Source organism: Macrobrachium rosenbergii, chromosome 42, assembly GCF_040412425.1.
Source record: "Macrobrachium rosenbergii isolate ZJJX-2024 chromosome 42, ASM4041242v1, whole genome shotgun sequence".
Lineage (NCBI taxonomy): Eukaryota > Metazoa > Arthropoda > Malacostraca > Decapoda > Palaemonidae > Macrobrachium > Macrobrachium rosenbergii.
The window spans coordinates 54,451,677-54,469,287 of NC_089782.1; the positions used below are offsets into that span (position 1 = coordinate 54,451,677).

The 17,611-nt window shown below is 44.4% G+C and overlaps 2 protein-coding genes across 2 annotated transcripts in view; one reads left to right on the forward strand and one right to left on the reverse strand.

The window, feature by feature from the left end:
* Positions 1–17,611, forward strand: part of LOC136828434 (uncharacterized) — a 284,088-nt gene that overhangs the window by 205,597 nt on the left and 60,880 nt on the right. The window lies entirely within an intron of this gene.
* The window catches only part of LOC136828430 (uncharacterized), an 11,656-nt gene continuing 3,737 nt past the window's right edge, over positions 9,693–17,611 (reverse strand). Inside the window, exons 3-6 of the mRNA XM_067086478.1 lie at positions 13,166–13,274; positions 12,249–12,433; positions 10,911–11,010; positions 9,693–10,041 (exon numbers count right to left, since the gene is read on the reverse strand). Coding sequence (XP_066942579.1) covers positions 9,904–10,041; positions 10,911–11,010; positions 12,249–12,433; positions 13,166–13,274 — 532 coding nt within the window. The 3' untranslated portion in view covers positions 9,693–9,903. The remainder of the gene's footprint in view (positions 10,042–10,910; positions 11,011–12,248; positions 12,434–13,165; positions 13,275–17,611) is intronic.

Genomic DNA, 17,611 nt, shown 5'->3' on the forward strand with positions numbered 1-17,611 from the left:
GGGAGAGTACTTATAAGAGCCCCGACGCTGGCCCCCCAAACACGGTGTTCGTAAGCGTGTGTGTTCGTGTGTTCAACTGCCATCACCGGAATGGACAGACAAACAGAGCGCTCGTTTTCTTTCTCTAATGGAATGCGATTTCAACCAGCAACATTTCGCCATTTCTCCTTAACCATTGTTGTCTTGTTTTATGCAATAATCACCACTGTTTCTGCATTGCCATGCACATTCAATCATAATTGCAATGTTCCAAACTAATCTTCTGTATCAAACTGTATGTGTGTTTCGTTTGTGAAGATGCCAAATGTCTTCCATTTCACGATTTCTTATGCTACTGCATTGTATCCATTAATCTGTTCTGAATCTCAAGCAATTGGCCATATGTAGAATTTCCTGGCCTTTCCACCGATGTATGTCTCCATCGTATGGTAATCATGTCTTTGATATCGCCATCTGTTTGTCTGCCACAAACACAGATGTCTGAACCTTTTATCTCTGTTTTACCTGTATGTGTGTAGATGCTACATTACCGTCAGACGCAATACATCGAAGATTCTAAGCATTTATCAAGGCAAGGGAACTACCAATAAACCAGTAAACACCCAGCCAGTGTCGCTCATACCCTAGTCTCAAGACGTTTCTGGCATCTTTCACAAACAGGAAAACATACACATACAGCTTGATACAGAAGATTCAGTGGGAACATTATGTGAGCACATGATCGGAATGCTTGGTATGGCAGTAAGTAGTGGATTGTGTTGATGAATCGAGACAACAATGGTTAGAGAGAAATGACAGGAATGTTATGGTAGAAGTTGGCGCCTTCGAAATGGTATCACCGCTGATGCACGGGAGGGGGAGAGAGAGGGTGTGGGATGCTTTGTTGTCTTGTTTTGTCCGATGGCTGACTCACACGCACGTGTGCCCATAGGACCGCCATGCAGTCCCTTACAATGGAAACATGGGTATAAATATATTTATTGTGTGTGTACCAGTATGAGAGTGTATGCATATGTGCAACTTTTAATTTCATTTTCATTCATTCATCACCATACCGAGTGACCTACAGTATTTAGTCCTAGTGCTAGTTTAGCTCAGCCTGTCATTTCATCCAAATTCCTTAATAACCCTATGAGCTTTGATAGTCAGCTCAGTGGTCTGGTTAAATTCTTTAATAATAATAGTACGTAGATTCCTGTAAAATCAGAGTGATCTCTTGAATGCAGTAATTAAAGGTTACATAGATTCTTGTAAAATCAGAGTGATTCTCTTGTATGCAATTATTAAAGGTTACGTAAATTCCTGTAAAATCAGAGCAATTCTCTTGAATGCAATAATTAAAGGTTTCATAGATTTTTGTAAGATCAGAATGATTCTCTTGAATGCTATGATTAAAGGTTACATAGATTTCTGTAAAATCAGAGTGATTCTCTTAAATGCAATTATTAAAAGTTACCCAGATTCCTGTATAATCAGAATGATTCTCTTAAATGGCAATATTAAAAGTTACGTAGATTCTTGTAAAATCTGATGAGAGACTCGCATTTGTCCCTAAAATGGTCTTCGCCTTCTGTAAAAATCATTGCTGATTTTTTAAAGTACAAAATATAATGATTATCCTGGTATTTCAAGTGCCTTATACATATCTGCCATTTTCTGTAATTTTTATTTGAATTAATGAGAGTTTTTTGCCTAAATTCTGTTTTGGTCTTTTTTTTTCTTGTTTTATGTATCTTGCATTTCTTTTGTGGAGGCTGGTTCATAAAGGTCAAGTAGGCTCTCGTCCAGTAAGGTGAAGGACTTTCCCTCTTTTTCCATGAAAAAAAACCATTATCTCTTATGATGCAAGATGTGATATCAGGATGCGTTTCGTTCACAGGTTGTTGCTATAAGTGTTGTTCCTTAAAGATAATTGTTTAACTGGAATGTCAGTGTTCGTTAGCTAAGATTGTCACAAGCTTAACGAATCAGATTCCTCTGCTGTAACTTTCAATTTTCGTATAAATTTCCTAAACAGCTTTCTTTCACTTCCTTTTGTTAATCGTGGGAACCCATCACTGCCTCCGTCTTCATCACCGATAAGGGCGCTAAAAGGTATGGTTCTGTTACTGAATGTTTGGTTACCTGTTGCTGCCTCTTTTTCAGAGTCGAGACCACAGTCCAAACACAATTTTGACAAGACTGTTTGTTCCGACACAATATACAAACCCTCGGTCCTTTACATTAGGGATTACTTTCAGGCGTAGGCTGGAAACGGCTGTTAAACTCTTGAACTAGGTGGTTAGCAGTAACTACCTCCAGGTAGGAGGGAAATGCCTGCCCGGATGTAAACATTCCAGTTTGTTTTCACGTCAGCCGTTGCTGACGTGTTTTTCTCGTTCTCTTCTGCCTGACTGTCGTTAAGCTCATATTCCCGGAAATCTTTCATTTTTGTTTATATATGCATGTGTTTGATATTCTGTAATACAAACCCATGATTTGTGATAACTTCTATGAAGCCGTCGTCTCTGCTCGTGTTTTGGTTGATGGCCATGGCATAACTGGAGTAGCCTAACCAAGTAAATGCCTTCCAGCCGTGCCCTTTACGAATACCGGAGGCATACTCTGTACTCGGAGATATAGCTCTGGGGGACGAATATCTTCACTCCCTACATCCATCGGGACGAAGAGTTAGTTCCTCTCTCTGCTTCCGCCCGCAGCAAGGGCATCACTAATTTCTTTCCTTCTTCTTCTTCGATCTCGCTGTCAGGCGGGTTGACGGGTATGGGGAGCGATTGAGCGATCTCGGCCTAGAGTACCTCCCTAACGCCGCGTAGGGCTGTTCTTCTGCAGAGGAGGTGCCTCTACTAATCATCTTTGTTTTTCTTTTCAGGTTGACAGTGAGTACTGTGAGACACAGCAGTAGTTGGCTGGATATATCAAGAATATCTGCATGAAGCAGTCCCGACATTCATTCAGTATTGCTTCAGGATCGACTACAATATTTGATTAGATGACATATTTATGTCGGGATTGTCTGACTCTGTTCCGCCGTATGCAGATCGCATCGCCGTCATTGCTAGCTTTTCATGCATGCTGTTGCAATGCTTCCTGCGCATTCGCTGTGGTCCATCTGCTCCTGCTGTTCCCTGCAGTTATGCTCTTGTCAACTCGACACAGTTTGTGGGCTGCTCTCCTGACGCCCCCACGCAGCCGCCTGATCGCCTCCTGTCGCCAGACTTTCAAATGACATTCTGTCTGCTGCAGTAGCTCGGCCTTCCAAACCGCTTAACGAGCTCCTGCGTATCGCACGTCCTGATCGTGACCGCTTTTCCCAGTGATCGCCCGCCTGCTGTGTTCCTGCCAGCTGCCCTGAGGTTACGATGTCAGCCATCCTGTAGAAGATGTTGGCGTGAAAGGAAGGAAGTGGCCTTTGTGGAAGTGATGTTCCTGGCCGTTGCACAACCCTGCTCGCCGAACCTTGCTGCAGCTCCCATCGGCTGTCTCTGATCATTCCTGCCGCCATAAAACAGCCCGCCGCCTCCGTGTTCCTGCCAGCTGCCCCAGAGGTTACGATCGCCATCCTGTAGAAGATGTCGGCGTGAAGACAGGAAGCGGTCCTGTTGAGGTGATGTTCCTGGCCGCTGCAACAGCTCCCGCCTTCCGACTGCTGCCATAGCTCCTGCATCGCTGTCCTGATCATGCTTCTCCTGCAGGTGTCCTGGTTTGCGCCTGGTGTTCCCGCCGACTACCCTGGAGGTTACGATGTTTTGTGTCCACCATCCTGTAGAAGATGTCGGATTGGAGGCATGGCCGTCCTGTGGAAGTAGCCGCCGCTCTTCTCATCTTATTTTCTCGATTTCGTCTTCGCTGTGTCTTCTTCCTCTCCCCGAGGTCCAAGTGTCCCGAATCGGACAGACCTCCATCGCCGAATGAAAGGAATGCTGCTTCTTCCCTTGATGCCTTTGATAGCCCAGGACTGCCTCCTTCCGAGAGGCAGGTGGTCTCTCGTTGGCTCTCTCCTGACCTTTTGGGTTAGGGAAACCGATTCGCATAGTCTGGGTTTTGTTTCGGAAGTCGTATGCAGCAGACCTCAGTTTGCGATCCTCGTCCCGAAGTCTTAGAGGTCTCGCCTAAGATGGGGGTTGCTTTGGGCGCTGTCGCGAGCCGCTTTCGAGCGCACGAGATTCTATGGAAATCGAGTATCCCGATCTGGTCTGGGAGAAATTCTTCTGGGCCCAGTTCGGGAGCAGTGCGAAAGGCGCCGCTGAAAGCACCCAGGTGTCTTGGTTCCTTTCCTTCCTGCCAGCACCGGTGCGCCTCCCAGGTGTTTGCAAAGTGCTCGATCGGGTTCCCCAGCCTGCGTCTCGATCCTCCCGGTTCAACACCAGAAGAAGCAGGAAAGAGATCTCTTTGGGAGTCCCAGTGGACTTCTAAGGGACTGACTTCTGGAGACAAATTTCTCGTTGACCGACATTCGCATTCTCCTGTGGGATCTTGAAGTCTGTGGCCTAAGACTGGTTTCAGCTTTGGTCTCTTTTGATCTATTAGAGAAACAAAGCAGCTACTCCTGATTTTCGGAGTCTCGTGGTAGCTCGAATTTATGAATCACGAGCGCTCCATTTAGAGGCACAGGACGAGAAAGTGCCGAGACACCCAGGTGTCTGGGCCGCCGGACACCCAGTTGTCGGTAAAGGTCAGCGATCGCCAGGTGAAACCAATATCGCCCTCCAGCTGCTTCGCTGTCGCATGGCTTCGTTTTTGTGTCTCGAACTTTAGGGTTCGAGCATGCAAGATAGCAGACACAAATCCCTTTGAACCTTCTTTCTGAGGGCCTCGCCCCGCCTCAAGGAGTTTAGAGTTCGGAAACTAGTGCACTGTTCACAGCAGACGAGTCCTGCTCTCGCTTAGTTATGATTGTAAACTGGCGCGAATTGGCTCGGCTCGCTCGTCACACTTAAGTAGACTGGCTCGGTTGATTCTGCTTTGCCAGACCGGCCCCGCTCTCGACTCTGACTCGCTTGCCAGACTGGCCTGGCTCGGCTCTCGGCTCGCTCCTGCCTGCCTCCCGTTCCGCCACATACCGACCAGCTGGATCGTGGTTCGCGATCGCCCGGCTCGGGCCCGCCCTACTCGGCTTCCGACCGCCCGCTGCGCCCGAGTGAACTTTTTTGCTCTTCCCAGGAAAGTGCTTTGCCACGGCACGCAGTTTTTCCCCGTGGCAATCTCCTTCGGTTGATTATTGCTCACGTCCGCCTCCTGCCGGACACTCCGGCAGACACAGGTAGGGATACTCTTTCTTCCCTCACTCATTTTCTTCCTCGGTTGTTCCGAGAGGCGCGAGACGGACAGAGAGAGTCTGGCTAAAATTTTCTTCGAGTTCGCTGCCTGGCGTGCTTTTGGGTATCGGTCCCGACATTCTCTCGTATTATAACCAGGTAGCTGAGGAGGGTTTCATGGATTCGTCAAGGTCTCTCCAAGGAGAGGTGGAGTTTACGCATCGTGGAAACAGCGAGGCCTTCCTTCGGTTACGATTGCCCCTGCGGTTCTCGGGAACTTCACGACGATTCGCCGCGCAGAATCAAACAGGACCTGCCCCCAATGAATAACCTTCATCATTTTGGTAACCCTTTTTGCAGTTTCCAGGTCAGAGTGTCAGGACCGCCGCTGTCCTGGTTTGAGAGCCTCGACCTGATGAATTTTTTCTTCGATGGAGCACCCAGGTCGAGACACAAACTTCCACCCTGCCTCGACAGAATATGAATTCTTCTGCCCTCGGAGGGTCTTAAGCCGACTGCAGTTTTTTGGGCAATTTATGTTAAGAAGAAGGAACTTCTGTCCCAGTTCGATCTCTGGCTCTCTGCCCTGAGTTGGTTTTGCCCGGACCTCTGGGAACGAACCTTACTTGGTTCTGCCTTTCTTTCAGATTTGCCAGATACCCCGGTAATCAAGGTTCCCACCAGGGCACTGGACTTGTCCTTTGACAATGGCCAAGAACTCTGGGTCTTAGTCATCCCAACTCGACCTGAGTTCAAGCCAGCCCCCTCAACTCCTTAGCTACAGTCCTAGGCTTCAGAAGAAGATTGCAACTGCTGGATGCCTGGACGAAATGATGCTTATTTCCAGTTCTGAACTGGCAGCTTACATTGCCGAGACCTGGGAATGGATTCCTTCAGGAGAAGCATTCATTTCCTTAGGTCTCGAAGAAGATTGGCAACTGCTGATGCCTGGACGAAATGATGCCATCGAGTCTCTGAATCAGACATTGTTTGTGACCTGGGAATCGATTCCCTTCAGGAGAAGTATCTATTTCAGGTCTCGGCAATTTCTTTTCCATCGAACTTCTCATCCCACTCACCTCTCCCGTGCTCCCGATTCGGGAAATGCCAGCCGCAGAGCTAATTGCCCTGGTACTCCTGTCGTCTTGCAGAAGCTCCCATGCAGGAAAATGGAAGTCTGCTTCTTTCTCGATCTTTCTCTTCGATGTATGAGGAAAGAGTTAGGTTAATGCTTGATTGTAGAACCTTCAATATGCTTGCATATTCCCCTCACATCTTGTGTCTATTTACGGATCTGGCATGATTGAGAACAGCGCACACTGGTAAGACCTTGTCTTGAGTTCCCAGGTGACCGAGACGACACTGCCACCGCCTCTGGGCTCAGGGGCAGCCTTTTGGCCAGCCCGAGATTCAGGATGGGGCTTGTGGCGGCACTCACTGGTTTCTCATGGAACAACAAAACCACAGTAGTGGCATTTGTCGACAAACAGGAGGCAAGCAAGCTTTCCCCTGTTTCATCTCGACATTTGAAGGTACCGAGTGTTGTTCTATTGCACACTCGGACAGCCCAATTAACCAGATGCATTCCTGGTGGGGATGTATTGGCAGGCAAGCCTGGCCTCGGGTTTGAGTGATCGACGGGAACATGCTGCTCACTTTCTTCACGAAGATTCATGCAGAAACTGCTGGACTGGAGAAATCCTACCGCTCCTGTTGCCTCCTGCACAAGCCGCAGTGTTTTCTCACTCTCATACCAGACCAGCTCTGTTGAGGCATGCTGTCTTTGGTGAAAACTCGACATCGGAAAGCTTCCTCTGTACGTTCAGCGGTTAGGGTTCACAAACATTGCTCACCCCGAGTTACTGACAAATACTGAAGACTTCGGGCCTTTCACTACCTGATTGCCAGCGCATCGGCAAAGACCCGCTTTGACCCATCCTCCTGTGCAGCTACACAAGAAGCGGTTCTGAGGCAGTACATCCTCAGGTGTTCAGGATTGGGAGACATTCCAGCTTTCCAGGCACAGGCTTTCTGCCAGCCAAGCAACGGATATAGCTGGATATCCCTTTAAAGTCCTCTGCAACACTGTCCCAGGGATTGGATCCATCTTCGCTGGTGGTGTCGTTGTTGAACTTCTTCTCGGGTGAGAGTCACAAGTCTGGACTTCCTTGTCTTCTCCGCTGAGGCTGCTTCCTTTCATTTGTGAAGAATCGTAGGTCTCATGACCTAGTCTTCATCTGAAGTAGCCTTCGTCTCCCCTGTAGTCTGTTAGCTACGGATCGAGAAGCTTCTTCAGTCATGCCTCTCCCAGGAACTGCTCTCCTGGTGGCATGCTTGTACTCGCTAGGGGTTCCTGCTGTCCGTGCTCTGCACCTGCCCTACGAGAGTCGTTGACAGAGATATGCCCTCAGGTCCATCTCTCATCTTACCCTGGCCTTGGCGAGAAGATGGAAGAACAGGATGGGGATTTGCACTTCTACCTGCTCGATGGTCGTAGGTGGACTCTAACCATTGGCATCAACTGTTGCTCGAGTCCTTCTTGTTCCCTCCTCCTGGACTTTGTATTGATGATCCAGATCATCGTTACTCTGTCCTATTGGGAGCTGTACTTCCGAAAGGTTCGACATTCTAACCTGGATGTCATCAACGCCGCTTAGCATTGTTCTCCCAAGGAAGAAGTGTCTATGACACATCTTCCTCCTGACTTCGTGGAAGCGACCAAGGCGAGGTACTGCAGCTGACAACGACGATACTGGTACCTTCTACCCGAGCTCACTGTAAAGTCGCGTTTGGTCCATCCCTTGCATTCGGAAGAATATGTCGGTACGACAGGTGCTGAAGGCGGGTGTGGTCCCAACAGTTACCTTCACCTCCTTCTGCACTTCCGGGATGTTGCATTACGTCTGACACTTTTTCTCAGTCCTGTGGTGGCTGCTCAACAGTTGTGTAGCTTATCCAGCTCCCTAACGGACAGGCTGCATCTCACGGCGTTGTAATGGCCAGGATGGGGAGAATGAACAAGGAGGACTGGCTCTCTCTTTCTCCCCATCCTGGCTCTCTTCCCACAGGCAGGAGCAGCGGACATGCCGCTACAAGTTGGACCGCGATCAAGGCAGATAACGAACGGGAGCCCCGCTCTATTTCTGTTCAGGTTAATAGAAGCAACCCCACCTCTTCCTCTTTGCAAGGGGAGGAGGGAGACCATGACTATGAGACAACCTAATGCTTGTATTTGCCTTATTGTCATCCGATGCTAATTCTTCTTAGCCTACTTTGCAGGCGAATCGACGTTTCTCTGGTCAGCAAAGGGACCCAGAAGTCTGACAACTGATCCCACAAGCCATAACCCGATCTTTTTCAGAGGCAGTTTTTTCCTTCCCTCGCTCTACGACCAGGAAGGGTAAAGACAAGGTGGTGAAGTCCAGTCAGTTCAGAGAGACTTTACAGATTCTCCTCCAATCAGTGAGTTCTCCTAACGTAGCGACCGAGGGTTTAGAGCATTAGGCCGGAACAAATAACAATTTAAAAAGTAAATTGTATTTTTCCTAGCTATACAAAACGGAGGTCCTTTAGCACTTATGCCCACCTCATGCCAATTCCTCAGTCTGTACCTGGGCCAAAGGCAAATTGGAATGTTTATCCGGTGGCGGGCATCCCCGCCTACCTGGGGTAGTTACTGCCTAACCACCTTTGTCTAAGAGTTTAACGGCTGTTTCCAGCTCATGCCTGAAAGTAATCCCCCAATGTAAAGGACCTTGTTTGTATAGTTAGGAAAAATACAATTTACTTTTAAAAATTTTTATTTTTTACATGGAGATTGCTTATGGGTTCACTCTTTCACGTGTTTGTTCTTGGTTTGAACCTCAGTTTGATTATATGAGGTTTGAGGTATTTGTTTTTTCTAGAGGTGACTTTTTCAACAATTGTCAGGAGGCTGACCGGTGGTTGTGGTTTTTTAATTTTTGGGATTTTAATTTGAACAAATACGCATAGTTGTTTAGTAGTGAATTTGTGAATATGTACCAGGTTGTACTGCCAGCTTTTTAGTGTTGTCAATGAGAGTTGTAATATCAGAACTGATTGAAAGGTTGATTAACTAACTGATTACTCGATTTTCCCATGTGTAAATGAAATATTGGTTATCCTTGTATCTTTTTACCTTGCAATTAAAGGATTCTTAGGGAATATTTTACTTAATAATGACACAGTTAACCTGTTAAGTGAGTCTTTTTTGTAAGGAAAGGTGTGATTTTGGGATTATGAAAGAAAAATATTGTTTAGCTGTTCCACGAAAACTTTTGCCAGGTATTTTCATGTTTGTGTTTTAAAGGTTAACTTTATTTTATAGTAAGGGAAATCGTTTGATACCAAAGGGGATTGATTTTCGACTTTGTTGGGAATAAGTGAGAAGGGTGTTAATTATTAAAACATTAGTTAGAATCAATAGAAAATTTATCTTTTATTTGGATGCAGTTAATTGCTTGGCCCAGGCTGTTGATTTGTCTGAAGGAAAATGATTTCCACGCAGTCAAAAAATTAGTCATTGAACTTGGCTACAGATGTCACGAATTAAACAGCAATAAGATACTGGTTTAGTTTTAGGATTCTTATGATATATTTGCTGACGTAACAATGTATTGAAGTCCTAGACCCTTGCAGAGCCCCAGGCACCCTGCTTGGACTTGTAATCGTACTTGACCTCCGGAGGGCTAGCGACCTTTTTCGACCAGCATCCCTTCTTGACTGAGCGAACTGTGTTGTCCGGAACGCCAACTGCTGACATCTGGTGGAGGAGAGGGCGAACTTATCATGAATGTTTATTGAAAGGGTTCCGAGACATTCTGTCTCATCTTAGGTGTGGTTGATAGACATTGAAGAAGAGACAAGATGGTTGGCAGCTGTCGGTGGTTACTTGCATATAGACTTCTCCTCAAATTTGAAGTCGTCATTCGAATTCATACTGATTATATGGCATTGCTGTAGGGAAGTATTAGGCACCAGTACGGATTAGATGGTGACCTGTGTTACTGCACTGTTTTAAGGAAAAAAAAGGGGGCAAAGCTGCAGAACCAAATCTTTTGTGGCCTAATTGATGTGTTAGGAAATATGAAAGTTACTAAAAATGACACTCGTGTGATGCTGTTTGCGATCAGGAGCTCAGTGCTTAAGTGCTGCTTTTATGCCTTAAAAAATTACATTTAATTTTGGAAATCTAAATCCCCATGTTTGTATGTTAGGAAAAATACAAATGACTTTTAAATTTGCTATTTTTATTTTGTCTTGATGCTTTCACTCTTCTTTATGGATGCAAATGAATTTTAGAAACCAGAAGACCCATTCAGTCAAATGTTTAACAAGTCTGCATTGTGGTAGAAATCGCATTGTTTCTTTATAAACTTTATATAGGAGAAAAGTTTTGTCTTTGTATCTCTGGAGGAGCAAGTAATAAGAGGGTAGCTTTGACAGTTATAAGGGTAAGAAACAAGAACTCAGTAAAAAAAAAAAATGAAATATTTTTACGACCAGCCTTGAAGACTAGAGTTACCCCATGACCCTTCAACAGTTCACTTAAGGCACCCGCCATCTCGTAGTTAAGTATGACCAACAAGAGACTGCTTCGATAAATCAAGTCACAAACAAGATCAGACTTACTGTCGAGTAAATGCCGAAATCCAGCCTGTCGCCAAGGGGCCCGATGTCGTGGTCCGTGTTGGGGTACACGCAGAGGCTGTCTCCACTGTATGATTGACCTCTGATGAAAAGGCACAGAGAAGAATATTCAGTTAGTACAAGAGAAATCTTCTGTGCGGGGTGTGCCACTGGCACAGTTGTGCCCTGTGTGACACAGTAGCCTGGCCGAATGGTCCTTCTAAGCGTCCTTGTCTTCCATTTGATTTGATTCATGAAAATCAGGCTGTCAAGCTAAGCGGTGGGGCAGCTTCGGCCATTCAGTGTTTAAGACTATGAAAAGAGGGAGTTGGAGAGGTTGGACAGCGAGATAAAAGATTCAGAAAATAAATAGGGTGAAGTATAAGGATCTAAAGGTGGAACTGGGAGAAAACTTCACTCTTGCACTAAGAATAGTTCGAACGGTTGGGAAGCAAGCTGGAAGAAAGGAAGCGGGAATAGGGCAAAAGTGAAAGGCCAAAACGTGGGTGCAGTTAGGGGCCGCAGGGACACTGCAAACAAAAAAAAAGTTAAAGTATATCTTAGTTTAACCAGACCACTGAGCTGATTACAGCTCTCCCAGGACTGGCCCGAAGGATTAGATTTATTTTACGTGGCTAAGAAACAACTGGTTACCTAGCAACGGGACCTACAGCTATTTGTGGAATCTGAACCACATTATGACGAGAAATGAATTTCTATCACCAGAAATAAATTCCTGTAATTCTTCATTGGCTGGTCGGAGAGTCGAATGCTGGGCCAACAGCGTGCTAGCCAAGAGCTCTACCCACCCCTTCAATGAAGAACAGACATAAACAACCATTAATAATGCCTACAGTGCACCACGTGAGATCCACTGACGGCACTGCTACTCCCTACAGGGCCTTCTCTCACACTGCTCTCTGCCTTTTACTTTTTGTCCGTCCCTTTTGGTCTCTTTGAAATTAGCTGTTCAGCTTCTCCAACTTTACCTTGCTCCAATTTCTGTATCTTGGTTGAGAAGTATTATTCATAAGGGGACTTTTTAAACTAATTTTTTAAACTAATTTTTTGTGTAAATAATGCAAAAGAAGCATTACAGTTTATCTCTCTCTCTCTCTCTCTCTCTCTCTCTCTCTCTCTCTCTCTCTCTCTCTCTCTCTCTCTATCTATATATATATATATATATATATATATATATATATATATATATATATATATATATATATATATATGTATATATATCATATTTCATTTTTATATTATATATATATATATATATGCTATATACATATATATAATAATCTTACGATCATATTTCATTTTACGACGATCAGTACTTACGAATATATGGTCCAAGCGCTCTCTCCCGTCAAGACCATGGAGGAAGCTTTGACGTCGAGGTAATCGAGGGACGCAGCGTCACCCTCTCCGTAGTACTCTAGTCCAGTGAAGAATTCCCCCTCATAGAGCGTCCAGGTGTCCCCATTGGGAATGTCCTTATTGCCAGCATACCGCATGGATGTCACCTGAAATCCCAGGATTAGTAAAATCTCTTTTTACTCTTTCTTTTTTTAGCATCTCTCGGTACCAAGCTGCTAAACTTGACCTCCAATATTGTTTACTGGTTGCAAATTCGGCGCTAGGTGCACGTGTGTGTGACATCACCGGTGTGGAGGCTGTCGTAAGTTGTTCTCGATTTGTACATACCTGGAGACAGGTGTGGAAGTTACTGATTGACGTGGAAATGGTAGTGCTTCCCTCAGAATCGTTCAGACTCAGATGCTTGTATAAATATGAGCTCATGATTGTTTTATGAAATTTAGGCTGTCAAACCAAATACTGAGGCACCTTCGGCCATTCAGCTCTCAAGACAGTGAAAAGAGGGGGTTGGAGAGGTTGGACAGCTAAATAGAGCGCTCCAGAAAATAAAGGAGGTGGTGTGCAAAGATCTGAAGTTGCATTTGGAAGTAACAGTAATAGTGATATAGAAGTGTTGACCAGCAGGAGGGAAGAAAAACGCGGGAATGGAAGCGAAGTAAAAGGTTAAAAAGTGGGAGCAACTGGGGCCGAAGGGACGCAGTGAATTCCATATAGTAATGCCTACAGTGCACCGCGGGAGGTGCACTGACAAGACTACCCTCCTAAGTGAACCATATCTGTACATTTTGGAATTACATCAAGCGATGAATGGCAACGGAGGATCTATATTATTTCATACTTCTAAATATCAGTTCACGGACTTCGTGAAAATCACTCACCAAGTTACAGTACTGATTAGGGAAGTTCACACTGAGGTCCACGCCGTGGACGAAGTACACTTGGCCCCCGCTCTCCACGTTGTAGTTGGTGTTCTCGTAATAGATCCACCTGCCGTGAGAATGAAGGAAGAAGGTATGACGGATGTCGCAACATTTCGTTGGTTGTTGATTTTTGTTTCACTGTTAAGTGGGTAGTAGGTTTGAATGCACACACACACACACATATATTGTAAATATATATATTATTACGTATTTCAAGAGGTGCTGGAATTTATTTTATCCTACAATAAAACCCACGAAATAATGTAACTAGAGAAAAAAAGAACAAATAATCAATGGTAGGTCGCGAAGTGAGACTTCTGCTTCATAATACTTACTTTATTTAAACAAGCACACTGGTAAATTAAAGGTAACAGGTCTCACTAAAATGAAAATGTATAATAAATCAGTGAACTGGAAATTAGTACATTAAATAATTCAAATGTGTACATAAACGGACCATATACAAGAGGTCTTTAAAATTTCAGTAGTCATACACTTATAACAGCCCAGTAGCGTGGACTTCTCTTGGTAAATCAGAAAACATAGGAAAAACATCTACTTGGCAAATGACACTGACCCCACTCCTGAAAGTGAAATAATTCCAAATGAGAATAATAATAATATAATATCTCTAAGGTGCCACATTTGGATATTCGTCCAGTTATCAGACGATACATTCGTACAAAATGGCAGCAGAGATTAGAAAGAGTATCAATATTTGAAGTTTGGGTTTTAATCGTTACAGATAATTTGAGATCATCCTAACACGGCCTAGGATTGGCCATGCCCGCTTCACTCATAGCTATATTTTAGATGGAGCCAGTGCCCCAATTTGTGCTCACTGTGGTGGTCAGCTATCCGTTGAGCACATGCTGGTGCACTGTCCTAAATTTAATCGCCTTAGGGCAAAGTACTTCCTAACTGGGAAGACTATTTTAGAAATTTTAAATGATGACGTTGAGGTAGATAACCTTATGGGTTATCTGAAAGAATCTGGTTATTTTAATGAGGTATGATTTCATTTTATTTAATAAAGATTTTAGTCATATTTATTCTTATATAAGTATATATTTTGAATATAAAAGATTAAAATATACTTGTTTTTTGTTGGTTCTATCTAATATCATTCTTCATTTTTTATTCATATTTTAACACTGAATGTTACTTGTATGTCATCATTCACCTATTCATTATCAATCATATCATTAATTTATATATTTCACCTTCATTACGGCACTGAAAAATCCTGATGGGTTCCAGCGCTTGGTCTTCAAGACCTAAATTTCATAATCAATCAATCTTAGAACAAGTTAATACACAAGTAAAATGGATTGTATTACTCAAATCACTTCAAACAAGGGAATAGCGTTACTCTGTAAAGTCCCCGCTCAACGCGTTCTCTGTAGAGAACATCCTGTTTTCTGTGGTGCCTTCACAATGACCTAAGGTCGATCGAAATATATATTTATCATCGTAATTGTAAACTGTGTATATGTTGTCTTTCTAAACAATCATACTGTATGTATAAGTAACGAGTTATTTATGTTATGTGTCAGACATTATTGATCACTATGTTTTCTGTATGAACCTGTCCTGTTTTTGTAAGAAATTAGTTTGACCTCAGGTCGCCTGTAGATCTTTGTACCAGCGGTCTCTGCGAACTACGCAGACGTCCGCATTCTGCTTTATAAGCAGCTCGCTTTCATCAATAAACTAACGGGCTGCTATAGGAGCAAGAGCCCGTGCTGGCACAAGGCCAGCTAAATCTAAAACAACAACATCAATAAACCAGCAGTACTTATCCTCCCGCTCATTATTTCGCACCTCTCTCACAGTGGTGACTCCCGGAGTGGTTCCTGGAAGCCATTAATGGACTCAAACGGCGACCAAGTCTTGGCCCAATGAACCTAATCCACGCCTCTAACGGACTAACTACGGCGCTCTAACAAGGCGTTCGGGCGTTAACCGACCCTCGTCGGCAGGTCGCCAGCGTCATTAGCGGACCCACACGGCACACTCCCCCAACGGAGGCGGACCCCAAGACCTCCCGCAGGACGCGGCATCCCCTTAAACAACCCCAGTCGCAGGAAGGAGGGGTGGGCATCCCCGAAAAACCCAGAAACCAGACGGAAAGGCACCCCAACAAACCACTGCAGAGGACACCAGGGAAGGCGACCACCCTCTCCAGTTGAATTTGAGAAAGCGAGGCCCCCCTTCGTCGCCCCAGCAGATACCTGGTTTAATCAGACGTTGCCTCCGTCTTTGGGGGAGAGTATTGTAAAGTTCCCGCTCAACACGTTCTCTGTAGAGAACATCCCGTTTTCTGCGGTGCCTTCACATCGACCTAAGGTCGATCGGAATGTATATTTATCATCATAATTGTAAACTGTATATATGTTATCTTTCTAAACAATCATGTTTTATGTATAAGTAACGAGTTATTTATGTTATGTGTCAGACATTATTGATCACTATGTTTTCTGTATGAACCTGTCCTGTTTTTGTAAGAAATTAGTTTGACCTCAGGTCGCCTGTAAATCTTTGTACCAGCGGTCTCTGCGAACTACACAGACGTCCGCATCCTGCTTTATAAGCAGCTCGCTTTCATCAATAAACCAGGCAGCAGCACACTGCCAACTGCAGGAGGAAAGCAAAGTCAGAAGAGCTGTTTTCAGTGGCTCAAAACCACCGAATGGTACATGGACACCGTAAACCTAAAACCACACGATATAACCAAAGACACGTCACGGGCCCTAGCAGTCATAATCCATCGGCTAAGGCTAGGATACCAATGCACATGGCAAAGAATAGTAGACAAACCCCAGCCATGCAAATACTGTGAAACAATCCCAGAAGAACCCCTGGAACACTACCTTCTTGCCTGTACAGAAACAGAACAGTTAAGAACAAGTTATGAAGGAAATGAAAGAACAGCTACCCAAATAACAAAGCACATACTAACAAACATCCATGAATTTGCAGGCTTCCTATGCTCCTACCCACCACCACGGTAACTCCAAAGAATCCTTACCTTTAACCACCCACTCTCCTTCCCAATTCTTAAATCAGACACAACAGACCCGACCCAGACAACAAATCAAAAGCCATTCCATCTCATCTCTAACGGCTTACTCTTTTAGAAATCACTCTCTCCCCTGTCAAAATCACCTTTCATCCACCACAATCAATACTTTTATCCTCATCTGATGGGTACCTTAGGGTTCAAAGAGGTTGCAACCTTGCCTGTTAAATCTTTTCACTTCAAAATCACCCCCATCAAAATCACTTTCATGCATCATATTAAGTTTTCATCTAACCTACCCATCTCACAGACTGATCATCAACATAGAGTTACGGGCTGCTCTAGGAGCAAGAGCCCGTGCTGGCACAAGGCCAGCTAAATCTGAAACAACAGCAACATCAATAAACCAGCAGTACTTCGTCTTCCTGCTCATTATTTCGCACCTCTCTCACAACTCTATGCGCTTCTAGAAAGGGACACGCTGGCACTGATAAATGCACTGTTGCAAAGTCAAAGGAAAAGCGATTGAATTAAATTGTGAATTGTGAGAGAGAGATATTGAGTTAGAGAAAAAGTTACACTGTCTTAGAACTAACTCTCGAATCACAGGACGTACCATACTTTGCTTCTTTATGATACTTGGATAGAAGATTCTCCAGGTAAGGTAGACCTTAACTATCTCGTGACGACGTCTGGTTCAAAGGTCAAAGTTCCCCAGTGTATAGGTCACCTTGCCCTTTTTATGGCAGGAAAATATGCCACAGGCAAGACTTAGGCGATGGATGCGGCTTCTACCTGCGCATTAGAGAGCAGATCTTTCTCCAGATATTTGAAAATGCAAAAGAGTTTAATCAGGGTTGGCGCTTAGCTAGAAGGAAACAGTCTTTATCCTTCCCAGGTGTTTTGCTAACCCACGCCCGAAAGGGGTAGAGCTTAAAGAGGGTGAATTTACGCCCTGTCGCTTAGTTTAATCAAAAATTTACCATTTTGAATTAGAGATAAGAGCAACAGTAAAAATCTCCTAGTCACCCCTATTAACGAGACGTGACAGGAAAACACTGTTGCTAAAGATCGATTACCTTATCCCCTAGATTAAATTTTAAATTTTCAAATATATGGAGAAAGATAATGCGCAGGTAGAAGCCGCATCCATCGCCTAAGTCTTGCGTAATTTTCTGCCATAAAAAAGGTGACCCCTCTTTTACTTTGACATTGAACCAGACTTTCGTCACGTGATAGTTAGCACTAGTTAGCCTGGTATCGAATTACATCCAAGCATCTAAAGAAGCAAAATGGTTCTTGTCCATGCAAATGAGAGTTAGACTAAAAAGATACTAACTCTAACTTATCCTTGACTTTGAGGATTTAGTGCCAGCGTGTCC